This window comes from Mastomys coucha, unplaced genomic scaffold (assembly GCF_008632895.1).
Source record: "Mastomys coucha isolate ucsf_1 unplaced genomic scaffold, UCSF_Mcou_1 pScaffold1, whole genome shotgun sequence".
Classification (NCBI taxonomy): domain Eukaryota; kingdom Metazoa; phylum Chordata; class Mammalia; order Rodentia; family Muridae; genus Mastomys; species Mastomys coucha.
Window position 1 is genome coordinate 22619316 of NW_022196891.1, and position 12031 is coordinate 22631346.

A 12031-nucleotide genomic window follows, 5' to 3' on the forward strand; every position below is an offset into this window, starting at 1 on the left:
GCGTAGCCATTTATGGAGGGATTTGTGTCATTAAATGTCTGGTTCTCATTAAAGCACTACGGCATATGAAAAAAAAAAAAAGAAGAAGGTTAAGAAGGACTGTGGTGCCGTCATGTGTACTGAAGTTCAAATTCCTAACACCCACATAAGTAATGCCATGTGCATGTAAACACCTGTAATCCCAGCTCCAGGGTTGTTGGAGATGAGGAAACTGATGGTGCTTGCTGGCTTCCTAGCGTAGTCACAAAAGAATAGAAAAAGTAAACTCCTGACTCAGGGAGAGACCGTGTCTCAAAGGAGTAGGTGGAACATGATAGAGAAGATATGATATCTCATATCCTCTTCTGTTTTGTTTCTGCAGTCACAGGGGCAAGCACACCCCTACACACACACACACACACACACACACACACACACACACAAACACAAACACACACGAACACAAACACACCCATTCATATAGAAACACATGCACAAATAAAAGAATAAATGAAAACAATAAAGTAGATACTATAGAATATAAAGTGCAACTTGTTTGCATCCATTTCTCCTTCAGTCATTCAATATGAAATTTCTAAACATCTACCTCTATGAAACTGAACACCTGGGGCATGGCCATCTATAGCAAGGATGTAGCAGGCTGGTGGTTACAATCACACCATTAAACGTGTCACACGATGCCCATATGTCATCACTGTGGTGATTTTCAGATTGTGCCTGAGATTGCAGGGCATTTTATTCATCTACTTTTGCACTGGGTAACACATTTATTTGGGGGGGTGTGTGTGCTCAGCTCTGTGTGTGTGCCTGACTCTCATCATAGAATATTTCATGTGTGAATGTTTTCATAGAGCTTAATCGTTTCTTGATTCAATATTGACAAAACAGCACATCCTTCACAACAGTTGGCTACCAGCAAGTCTCAGAGAAAATTAAAACAGAAGCTAGCAATGAGTTCTGGGCAGGAGGCATTTATGCCACAAGAAGTAAATAATTAGAATCAAGACTATCCATAATTTATTAGTTAAAGCATAAGCACAAAGAGTATTTCGCCCAGGAAAACGTTTTCAAATTTACCTTGTTGACATTAAATAAACATGGGACGTTTTCCATTGAAACCAAATCGTCTTGTCTTTCGTATACATTTCTAACACGTATGGCTGTGTAGGGTTGGGTGAGTGTGTATGCAGCGTGCATTTGGAGGCAGGAGGCTGACCTCAGGTGGTTTCCCCAATCACTGTGCCTCTTAGTGTTTGAGTCTCTCACAAATGCTGGGGAGCTTTGATTTGTGCCCCACACTGGCCAGGGATTGGCCAGCCTTCACCCCTATCCCTGTGGTAAAGCACACGAAAATGCACCTGGTGTTTTATGTGGGCTCTGGGGATCTCACTGAGTTACGCCTGCGTAGCAAAACACTTTACAGACTGAGCCCTCGCCCAGCCCCCAAATCTTGGGAGTTTTTAAACATTCATTCCAATTTATAAGTTGCTGAGAGTTTAAAGCCAAACAATACATCACCTCTTTTACTGTTGGCATATGAAGGAAAATAGAGGACTTGAGCTGTCTATGTAGGCAGAATTGGAGAACAATACACAGAAGTTAATTCAAACCATAAATAATTTACTTAAAAAAACTCAAGACTTGGGTTTGATTTACATGCTCATAAAACTGCCGAATATCAATATTTTCTTTTCTTCCTCCAAACTGGTTGCTCTCTTAGGCCATTCAGTGTTAACAGTGGTCACATAAAATGGCTGTATCTATGATTTAATGGGGGACATAGAGTAATACCTACCCTTAACAGCCCACGGGAGGAGATATGCTATATCTCTGCAATCTAGCTCCTTGCCTGGTGGGGCTTACTGAACTCTGTATCGGCTACCGTTCCCTCTGGCATGCTCTATGGACAACTGTTTGCTTTACCTGAAAATTGAACAATATGTCTGTAGCCGCTGACACAGAGGTAGAATCACTGGAAGAACTCAAGGGGGTCTCTGTGGAAGGGACTTACCGAACACTTCTCTCTCCAATGTCAATACAGATGGCTTCTTAGGGCTCTTGCTGTGTTCATGCCTACCCCTCCCAGGTACACTGACAGAGCCAGTGCTGGGATGTGGTACCTTCCTTCCCTAATAGGCTCACATCATGATGCCTGGGACATGCCTCTACCCATAAGGCTCTAGGAATCTGCCCTCAGCTCTTTGGTAGCAGATAATCACATACTGCCATGCCCAGCTAATGAGAACAAATCACTACCAGGGGTACCCGCCAGCTTCGCTCGGAAGAAAGGCAGAACAGCAGATGGCCCGGGCCGGAGGGACCTGAGGTACTCAGAGTAGAGCTGACAGCACTTCTGCTGATGGCTTGTGGGACATCCTTGCCCAGGTTTTCTGTGGAGACCCCCCCCCCCCGGCTCTGGGCCTCGGAGACAATGCAGAGCTTCTCCTTTCCTCTTCAGTGGGAATTCTGTCAGAAAACGGCTGTTTCCACCCACGGAATGCCTTCCTGCTCTCTTGCACTGAACACCAAATAAACCGCAAGGCTTGCTGTTGCCTCCACCTCCTCAGGAGGGGGACTGTGAGGCTCGCTAGCACATCTGGCTGGTTGCTTGTTCTTAAGCTAGTGGTCCTCTTTCCTCTAGGCATGTGCCTTCCAGAGACTGAGGGAGAAGGTAAGATTGTTGACCTTTCTGTTACTTGAGTCCAAAAGAGCCCTCTCCTGGGCTGGGTGAGAGATGAGGCTAGGGAGTTGACCAGTCCACAGGGATCCCCTGGGGTGGAGGGCTTAAAGCTGCAGACTAGTCCTTAGAGGGGAATGAAAAGTCACTGAGCCTAGGCAGTCCCCTCTTGCCTACTGCCATCCTCCCTGGCTCTGATAGAAGACTTCGTCTTACAAAGCAAGTCTTATTTCAGCAAAGGCACTACCATCTAGTTGAAAGCAAGTGTGTTTTTGAAAATGCGCTTTGGCGTGGTTTCCTGCCCTCCAGAGCCCTGGTCACTATAAAGAGGCAAGAAGGAGACAAGAAGGGCAAGAGTTGCCTATGGCCCCTAGAAAGACTTGAACCCAGAGACCGTGGAGATGCCGCAGTCCATAAAGATGAAGGCCCGAGTTCCACCCTCAGGGCCCACTTTTTAAAAAGCATGGGGCTGGGTATATGACATGGAGGTTGAAGTGAAGCAAAAAAAAAAAAAAAAAAGGATGCAAATGTAAGAACCAAATGTGGATACCCAAACGTCCATGCAAATGACAGGTGTAGCCCATTGGTGATCCCAGACTCATTCATTGGAGAGAAGGGATCCCCACAGCAAGCTGGCTAGGGAGACTAGGCATACTGGTGACTTTTGGTGTGGATTGAGAGACTCTGATTAATCAACGATTAAGGAGGATGATCAACTGAGGATGATTCCAACATCAACCTTGGGCTCATGCATGCATTCATACACATATGTGCTACACCTACAAAAAACTCTCTCATTCAAATATGTGTGTATATATATATATATATATATATATATATATCAATCACAGAGAGACACACTAAAAAGGAAGAGAAGAAGCCAAGTATGTTGGCACATATAAACTCAACACTGGGGAGGTAGAGACAGTCTTACCCCTAGGCCTAGCCTACTTGGTGAGTTCTACACAGTGAAAGATCCTATCTCAAAAAACAAACAAACAAACAAAAACAATGCAGAAAACACCTGAGGAATGACCTGAGGCTGCACTTTTGCTTCTACACACATGTGCACACACACATACGTACACACATGTATCCCCGCATGTGTACACACATGCACATACACTTAGGTCCACAGATAGCTTGTGCTGCTGTCATAAACTAATGTGTGGAAAATGAGGAAGACAGTGGCTTTCTTCATTCATAAAACGTGAGGAACATCTGAAGTTGTGAGAAAAGCGTGAGGTGACGATGTAGTCAGAGAAGTCTACCTAGGCAGAGCCAAATGTAGGGTAGGTACTCATTCCATCAATGGTAAATGGCAGTCAGGAGGGGAAGCTCGGGGGCAGGCCACTTGGGTCATATCAGAGTAAAAACATGGATTTCATCTGTAAAATCATGAGGGGTATGTGTGTGTGTGTGTGTGTGTGTGTGTGTGTGCATGCGCGCGCGCTTCTGACATGAATGACATGCACGTGCTTGTGACATGAATGCATAAGTCAGTCACAAAGCAGCACACTCTTGTCTTTGGTTGAGAGGGTTGAATTTTGAGACAGGGTCTCATGTAACCCAAGCTGACGCCATAGTCTCTATGTAGCCAACGATGACCTTGATTCTGGGGCATCAAGATTCAGGTGTGCACCAAGATGATGTACCAAGGACAGAACTTTGTGCATGCTCTGAAAGCACTCTACCCAATGAGATGCAGCCTTAGCTGACGTTCATTTATTTTGCGTAAGAGTCCTATCAGGTAAAATGAGAGAGCCCCATACTTGCTACACTCCAAGACAGAGCAGCAGCTGAGTCCTCCCTAGCCAGAGTCCATATGGCCTCTTCAATTCAATTTGGTCTTTAAGTATGTCTGTTTATTTCGTACTGAGTATTTATTCTTCGGATTGTGTTTAGGGTTGGTGCATAATAAATGTCTGTTTACCTCCTCTGAGGAGATAACTGAAGGCATTAGTCTAAATGCATATGTGGGATGGCAAGAAAACAATTTGGAAATTAATTTCCTGCTGTTCCCTCTCCATTCATTCATTTAGTCATTTAACAAACATGCATTAAGCACCTCATGTGGGCTGAGAATTATACTGAGCCTCGGCGTAATAATGGCAAACAGAATGGAAGCTTTGACCAGAGGAGTCAGGCATGTGCTCAACTGAGCACCAAAGGCTATGAATACCAGGAGCAAGTTGTATTCCTCTTGCATTACAGAGACTATGACCTTAAAGATGGTGTAGACCTCTGATATGAGATGTGCCTGGAGGTGTCCCAGTAAAGATTCCTATGTCCAACCCAGGTACACAGCACCCAGATAAGAGAGAGAGTGAAATTTTTCTCTGTCTTTAAGACAGTGTCTCACGTCGCCCAGGCTGGCCTGGAACTCAGGATATGACCAAAGATAACTTTGAACTCTTCATCCTCCTGATTCTACCTCTTCAGTACTGAGATTACAGGTATGGCCACAATAATTCCAAGTTTGTAGTTTTTTTATTAACACAGAAATAATGTCAAACTTTCCGTGTGAGCACATCCTTGTATGCAGGCTTGTTCCTGTGTGCCATCTACTCATGCCCACGCTGTAAAGGCATTACATGGACACAACACTCTGAAGCCCTCCCTACAGCAGTTCTTAACCTTAGGTGAATATTATAACTCTCAGAGGACCTTAAAAATATGAGTGCTCAGGCTCCATCCCAGAGTAGAGTCCAACCAGATCTGGAATAAGATATATTATAGCCAGAGGCATGTTTAAAGATCCCTATGTAGGGGGCTGGGCAGACGACTCTGTGAGGAAGTGCTTGACACGCAAGTAGGAAGACCTGGGTTTGAGTTCCAGCACCCACCTAAGAAAGAGTGAGATAGAGCATGTCTGTACTCTCCGTCCTGGGGAGGCCAGGGCTTGTTCACTAGTGGAACATGATCTGGGAGCTGCAGATTCAGAGAAGGACTTGGTCTCAAAAACAAGGTAAAAGTCAACTGACAAAGACAGTGGCATTACCTCTGGTCTCCCCCCACCCCTCTGTCTTTCACACACACACCCACCCACACACACACACACACACACACACACACACACACACACATACACACACACGTTTCTCTGACTACTGCTCTGCCTCACTGCCCCCATCCACTGCTGACTCTCATCCATTCCTGAAGTTCCCATTGCACCAGCAGCTTCTCTAGCCCAGACTCCATGACCCTCTCACGTCCTTGCTTCTTCTATTCTAACATCTCTATGAGACCTCAGAGCCCGTATGAGGGAGACGACACTCACTACAGGGTGGTCAGATGCTGCTGAAGCCATCTGAAGGCAATGCAAAAGTTCAAGGGATGCTACCAGGGATGCTATCACGGTTATTTTATACACACACTGTACCTCTGTATGTGCAACAGTTGGTCTGGAAGGAATTGTGACTAAGGCAATGCCATGAACAAATAGTAATTCACCACTTGATAGCGGCCTTCCCGTCAACTATTTAGACTATGAGAGTACAGAAGCGACCTTGGAAACTTCCAAACTCCCATAAAGCAATGAGGGTAATCAATCCTTGGTGTGGCCTTTCTACTCTAAGGCAAAGAAGCAAGAGAAGTGAAGTTTGTGTGTGTGTGTGTGTGTGTGTGTGTACCTACCAAGCCATGGTATGTAGCTGTATGTATTTATGCATACATATATGCATAAACACACACACACATATATATACATATATATGTATATATATATGGGACTATAGGTATTTATATATGCATTTGGGAGGCACATATATGTGCATGGCATATATATCCATCTATGTATGTGTGTAGAGACAATGCACATGTGTGTGTAGGCACCTCCCATGCCAGGGTAGATTAGACTATGTATCTTTTTATGTGTATGTGTGTATCCATCTATGTACAATATCTGCCTATCTCTAATAAAGATGTTCTTTTAGTAAAAGCATAGGCAGAATTTTAGATTCCCCAGTATCTGCTCAAACCTCAGCATGTTTTCCATTTCCCAGAAAGCAAGCATGAGGGCAAAAACGATTGAGGGTGCTTTAAATTCATGCCTTCCCTTTGAGTATGTTTGATGCAACTTACTAGCAAGGAAATAACTTACATGAGGCCTTACCTTGTTAGTTGGGCTAATTAGTATAAAAAGCCTTGGAAAGATTTTTCCGTTTTGCCTTATTACTACATGGAACTGCCCCTTCGAGAGCATCCTCTTACAAAGCTCGGCAACAGACAGTCTACCCTGTGCAATTAGTTACAGAACAACAGGCATGTGTAATCAGAGGCCGGTGGTATTCACGAATACAAAACATTTGTGTTGCTCAGAGGTGGCTCTTTGTTGTAAATCGCCTTGCTGGCAACTGTTAATTCCTGCAATTAGGCACAGAGGGACTCTCTCTTCAAAAATCCTGCTGTCAGTGGAACCACAGAAACTGATTTCTAAGGAGAAAATTTTAGCTTGTCTGAGGTACTCTGGAGAAAGCCACGCAGCACAGGCACGAGGAACACAGGGGAAACAGATGACTCGTTTTGTAGGCACACGTGCACTTGTGTCTCTATGAGCTTGTGTGTTTGTGAGTGTGCTTAGGCCAGATGTAGACACAAGTTGTTTTCCTTCATCAGTGCTCCACCTTAAGCTGAGCCGGGGTTTCTCACTGAACCTGGAGCTCATGCACGCAGCTGAACTGTCAGCTAGTGAGCCTCAAGGTTCCTCCCATCTCTGCCTTACTACCACTGGGATTAGAGATGTGTACCACTATACCTAGCTTTTCACAGGGGTTCTGGGGATGTGAACTTAGGTCCTCATGTTTGCACCACACAGACTCTGCTATCTCTCCATGGCCCAGACTCTAGTTTCTATAGAGAAATGCTGTGAGCTTTGTGCTACATGAAGAGCGACCCTAGGGAGAACAGTACGAAGCTCTGTGATGTGAGTCCATGGATCTGACTTCTGAATAAAGGTTGTGTCTCTCTGGCGATTTCTGTGCAAGAAGTGAAAGCGCAACTTGGCTCAACAATACTTTTAACCCAGGAGGATTACTGGTTCCTTTAAATAGCCTTGGATCTATTTGGTCTTGCTTGCCCTAGACTTTGACTGGACCAAAGGCCAGGAGAACAGGGCTGAGGAAAGCTGAACTGGCCTCATCAGACCTGAGTCTCTGTCCCTCCCTCCCTCCCTCCCTCCCTCTGTGTGTGTGTGTGTGTGTGTGTGTGTGTGTGTGTGTGTTTGTGTATCTGTGATTGTCTGTGTCTGTGTTTATGTCTATGGGTGCAACCAGAAGTCAGACGTTAAACTCAGGTGACATTCCTGAAGTACTATCTAGGTTAAGTTCTCATAAGCTGGGACATGTCTGCCACCACGCTTGGTATATTACATGGAGTCCAAGACTCAAACCCAGGTCCGTCTGCATGTTCTGTCCACTGAGCTATCTTTGCAGCCCCATTCTGGAGTTTCTGAATCCTGACAGGGCAGAGGGTCACGAACACTATTTGACTGAGCCAGCAATACGCATGGCTGGACATTCTAAACAACAGCAAGGCTGAACATCAGGCAATTTTACAGGGACACCTGGAGACTTCTCCAACAGCATGTAAGCACTGAGTGCCAGGGCCAGAGTGGCCAGTGTTATAAGACCAAAACAGCAATAGCAGTGTGTACAGACAGCAATGAGAGAGACTGCTAATTCCCAAATGCTGAATTCACCCTGGGTAATACCCTGGGATTCTGTGGATTATGGATGAGGCCTGAGAGTCTACATTCATCACAAGCTCTCTGAGGTGGCTCATGTTGTGAGGCTGACAACAACATATCCTTAACAACCACTATCTCAGGTCTGAAGCTGTGGACCAGATGGCCCAGGCTCCATTCCCCAACAATACATAATCCAGGATTGTGGCACATGTCTGTAATCCCAGCACTTGGGAGGTAGAAGAACACAGAGCCTTGACTACATACTGAGTTCTACACAAGTTTGTGCAAAACCACTGGTGTGGAAAAATCCTAGCCTAGAAGAAGCACTGATATAGGATATCCTGGGCTCGGGGGAGTGCTAGTGTGGGACTATCCCAGCCTCTATGAAGAACTGGTATAGGATATTCCAGCATAGGGGAAACACTGGTATAGGATAATCTGCCTAGGAGAAGTACTGGTGTGGGACTATCCTGGCCTAAGAGAAGGGCTGGTGTGGGATAACCCAGCCTAGTGGAAACACTGGTGTTAGAAAAGCAAAATGGCCAAAACTCATCCTCAGAAGGTAGAGATTATACCTGTCTGAAGTACCAAAAGAGGAACATGGTGGTAGAATAGGCTACACGTGGGATTCTGGCTTGTGTAGTCTGTGGTCCAAGAGATCAACTTCTAGGATAGCGTCAAAGGGGAGAGGATGGAGGGGATGGAGAGGTTAAGAGTACCAAAGAGCTCATCGGAAAGCAGAGGATGGAGGGGATGGAGAGGTTAAGAGTACCAAAGAGCTCATCAGAAAGCAGTTGTCTAGCTGTTAGGAAGGTTTAAAAAAAAAGGAAGGTATATTGGTCATCCCACAAATAAAGTAATAGAACAAGACAGCATGCGATTTAAAAAAAAAATCTACTCTACTAATCCTCCAACAGAATCTCATAGAATGTGTGAGAGTTTTAACACACTGGGCTGATGTGTAAAGAAGTCATTCATTTAAATAATGGCTCCCATCATAGTAAAGCCCCCGAGGAGACTCCATGTGGCCAATGGTCCATTGCAACAAGAAGCAGCAGTGTGACTGGCCCCTATGCCTAACAGAGTAAAGAGGGGCTGAGAAGGTTGAGTGCTCTGAGCAGGCTTCAGTGCCAGCCTCACCCCTACTCCCACCCAGACATTCTCTAAAAACCCACCATTTTTGTCCTTACCTCAACATCATTATCAGATAATATTTATTCAGTTTACTCATGCGTGTAGCTCTGTCTTCTTCTATTGCACTTGAATTTTCTTCCTGACTTCCCTTTTACTTTTTGGCTTGTGCTCAATGTACTGATTTCCCCCTTGGGCTGCCAACTGTGAACACTGTCCCCACCCACTCTATCAACAATTCACTTCTCTGAGAACTCATCCAATTGTACATGAAGTGTGCCCACGGTGTGGCTCTTTCTCATTCAGGGCCAAGGATCATTCTTCCTGGACAGAAGGAACTGATCAAACAGTGGATCATGCTCTAAGCATGTGCAAGGATGGAAGATAATTACCCAAAGGGATTGCAGATGTCTATGAAAATTATGGAGGAAGGGCAGGGAAGAGAGAAAGAGTGGAGAGAAAGAGAAGGAAAGGGGGAGAGAGGTGGGGGGAGAGGGGGAGAGGGAAAGGACAGAGAAGGAGGCAGCAGAGAGAAGGAAGGGCAAGAGAGAGGAGAAGATATACATAGAGGGATATTCGTACAGGAGAGAGAGATGAAAGTCAGAGAGAAGAATGAAGGGAAGGAGGGAGAGAAGATATACAGAGACAGAAAAAAGAGGAGAGAAAGAAGAAAGGGGAGAGAAAGCAGAGAGGAAAGAGATAGGAAGGAAGGGAGAAAAGTGAGAGAAAAGAGTTATGGGGGAGGGAAGGCTAAGAAACTAATATGTCTCCGTGGACATCTCTTTACAACTCCCTTTTGTTGGGGGAAAACATTAACATTCTGTGGAGCATAGGATTCACATACCCTCTGATCAAGATCCTTAGAAAACCCAGACTCTCCTCCGCCCTCTCCCCCAGCCTTACCTCATCAAGACATCTCTCATACTGTTCTCTCTGATTCTCATTTTCCAGCGCCAGTGCTGAATTCTCCGCCTGCAGTAAGAGACAGAAATAACACCCATAAATCAATGAAACGTTGTGTTATGTGACAACTCATTCAATATGGTTGCTAAATATACCTCCTCAGGACCCCGGGTAATCTCTTAGAAGTACCTTTGACAGGTTTGCTCTAAGTACTATTAGAAGAATCAGAGGGATGACTCCTGTCTTACAGGCTTTCTCACAAGCATACATTATGATTCTAAGAAATAGGAACTTGATATTCTGAACAAGTTGAAAATCAAATCATGCTCTATGCATGACTGTTCCCCAGAAGAATGCTAGTATTTATCTTAGGCTATGAAAATGTAAGAAATGCCTAAATCTACTACATTAAGACTTGGCATAGTCTCGATGCCTAATACTGGTCGAGGCCACAAAAATGAATCTCAGGCCAAGCTTTCAACTTGAAAGTCCAGGTGTTATTCTTGGAGCCAGCCAGCAACTTGAACATACACCTTGAATGATCCTATGGATCTCTCTCTACCCTGCTTCCTCAAACTATAATGCTCCTGCTCTTCAGAGCAGTGGGCATTGGGAGTGTTGATAGTCTCTTTCGCTGTTGTAATAAAACAAGTCAACAAATTTCAGGGAGAAAAGGTGTGTGTGTGTGTTTCCTGTTCATAGTTCAGGTAAAGCTTATTGTGGTGGGATGTTAAGGTAGCAAGGCAGCACCGTGCCTGGCTTTTCACATGGGTAGGTTATGGGGAGTGAACTCAGGTCCTTATGTTTGCACAAAAACCCCCACTATACTGACTGAGTGACTGAGCCTTCTCCCCAGTCCCCGAAGGAGCATTCTTGTGCTGAGTGCAGTAGTCTTTGAGATGGTATACAGGTTAGTGTGTTTCCTTTATAGTCTCTGGTTCAGGAGGTTCTGTTTCGCAATACACACACACACACACACACACACACACACACACACAATTTCAAGAACTATGTGGACTTCCCGCATTACCTTCCTTCACATCATAACAGTCAACATTGAGCGCCATCCGCTCTACCACTCTTTCCTTCTCATATCTTTCCTGCATCATGAGGGCAGGTTTCAGACAAGACCCCATTTGTCCCTTGCACGGGTTAGGAGGCTCTTGTGCACAACCACAGGCTGGTTATCAATTTCCTGAAATACATTTGTACACTATGGTACTATGATCCACATTTCTTATTTCAGTTTCAGCCTTCGACTGATGCTACCCTTTAGATTGAGTTTTTCTAGTCCGTGATTCCCTGTACCCTTTGATCTGCATACTTCCTGTTTGTGTGCTTGTGACTTCCTCTCCTCCCTGCTCCCTTCTTCCTTTCCTTTCTCTTCCATTTAACTCCTTCCTCTGCATTCCTTTCCTCTTCATCGCCTCCATTTCCCTCCTCACCTACCCTCACCTTAGCCCCTTCCTTCCTCCTCACCATTTGCATTTCCCATCTCTAGCATCCAATCCCTACAGTGAGAACTGGGCTCCCACAGCATCCCCTACAGTGAGAACTGGGCTCCTGCAGCATCCAATCCCTACAGTGAGAACTGGGCTCCCGCAGCATCCAATCCCTACAGTGAGAACTGGGCT

General features: G+C 45.1%; 1 protein-coding gene across 9 annotated transcripts in view; it reads right to left on the reverse strand.

The window, feature by feature from the left end:
- Positions 1-12031, reverse strand: part of Nckap5 (NCK associated protein 5) — a 903226-nt gene that overhangs the window by 204753 nt on the left and 686442 nt on the right. For all 9 annotated transcript variants that reach the window (XM_031380937.1, XM_031380939.1, XM_031380935.1 and 6 more), the window contains one exon: positions 10398-10466. In XM_031380937.1, the coding sequence (XP_031236797.1) occupies positions 10398-10466 (69 nt within the window). The remainder of the gene's footprint in view (positions 1-10397; positions 10467-12031) is intronic.